The 1,727-nt window shown below is 34.3% G+C and overlaps 1 protein-coding gene across 1 annotated transcript; it reads right to left on the bottom strand.

The window, feature by feature from the left end:
• Window positions 1-278: 278 nt before the first annotated feature.
• HELRODRAFT_65830 (hypothetical protein) lies at window positions 279-1,361 on the bottom strand (the record flags this gene model as incomplete). Its single annotated transcript, XM_009021348.1, has 5 exons — window positions 279-428; window positions 555-726; window positions 810-934; window positions 1,007-1,178; window positions 1,246-1,361. Coding segments are annotated over 5 exons (735 nt in total), but the record flags the coding sequence as incomplete, so codon positions are not given.
• Window positions 1,362-1,727: the final 366 nt, after the last annotated feature.

Here is a 1,727-nt window from a genome sequence, read left to right as displayed (position 1 = left end):
ATTCCCGGCCCATTTGCCGTCGTTTCTCCGTCCGCTGAGCTGCTGTCAATTTCCGATTTCTGTCAATTAACAATTTATACTGCAACATTTATTTCGGAATAATCTGGATGTTACAACATGTTTTTAATTCTGAGTTAAGGCTGTCGTTTTATTGAAAAATTTGAATTAAATTAATGCTTTTAGATTATTGTTATTAATTTGTGCGTAAACCTATTTAAATAGTTTATTTCCATTAAAATCAATTAAACACTAGTAAAAATATATTTTATTTTGTATTTTCATATAAAATCCGAAACGACTCGAAACTGACTGACTCGATCAATTAGGCCCCAGAGAACGTATGCCGCTCCCCTGGCCGCTCCAATGTTTTGTAAATACGGCCCAGCTTGTCCCAATGCTATTGCACCAATGGCCACAGAAAAAAATGTCTAAAATTTCAAAAGTTAATTAAAAGTAGAGTAGAATAATTGTTTTTAATCATCAAACAAAGTTAAAAAGTCAGTTTATTGTAATTTCTGTCAATTGAGACAAAAAATTTAATATTTGATAGTTACTATCAAAACTGATCCAAGAGTCATCTCTTCATTCATGATCATCTGTCCTCCGTACCAAAATGCTAAGGAATAAGAACTGTACATTACAAGAAAAACCACTCCCATTCCCCCGCCGTTCACAATTCCTTTGTAGATACCAAACTTTTTGGCCTCATCTAAATTTTTCTCATACCTTAACAATTTTTTATTATATGAACAAACTGTGAAAATATAAATATTGAAAAGTACATATAAATATTGGAAAGGTCAACGAACCTTTGACATTCTTTTTTTTGCCCACTGAATGCAACAACAGTCCTGATGGCAGAAAACACTTCCTCGGCTACTGCACCTGCTTTCGCGTAAGCTGCTAACTCCTTACTCGTTGTCGCTGATATCAGCTAAAGAGTTAATGTAATAAAAACAATGATAAAAATTACTGAAACTCGATTGAACATAGAGGAAGAGCAAACGTAAGTCATGAGTCCTCCTGCAACGGCAAGCAACGGAGACATCGCGAGAACCACGAGACCCAACTTCCAGTCATAAGACAAGCCAATCACAATCCCAGCCACGAAAGTTGCAAGCCAATGACATAAATTACTTATCTTATCACCGATTCCTTCTTGTATTTTGTTTACGTCTCTGTTGATAAAAATAAATAAGCTATTGAAATGTACCAAAACTCATTCCAGCTTCTATAAAAACTTACTCTGAAAAGCGGGTGCTTAACTCGCTAGTTTCATGTGTGTCGAACCATCCAAGTTCTTGATGGACAACTGATGAGAACAACTTCATCCTCAGTTTCAAGATTTGTCTGTAGGAAACGACGAGAAAGGAAGTGACTTCCACGTAGCCCACCACCAGAACAACTACTCCGATTACTAAGCAGTTTCAACACGGTTAAACGATTTGTAAGCTTTTCGTTGTATTTATATGCAATCTCAATTGGATATAAAATTGAAAGTTCAACAACTATTAAATAACAGACATAATGTAAAATGATGATCACAAGTTGAAACGTAAAAAGATTAAATTCAACTTATTGAACTTAATTACATACTTGCGTAATATATGCAGCTTGTTTCAACTTGGTTCAGGAATGTTTCTTTTCTAAACGGAATATTTAACAAGAAATGTACTAATATAACATATGAACTAAAAAAAACGAAGCAAAATGATTGGATGATAAAC

Source organism: Helobdella robusta (assembly GCF_000326865.2).
Source record: "Helobdella robusta unplaced genomic scaffold HELROscaffold_3, whole genome shotgun sequence".
In the NCBI taxonomy this organism is placed as follows: Eukaryota; Metazoa; Annelida; class Clitellata; order Rhynchobdellida; family Glossiphoniidae; genus Helobdella; species Helobdella robusta.
The sequence above is the reverse complement of the archived record's forward strand: the minus strand, read 5'-3'. Positions and strand labels throughout refer to the sequence as shown.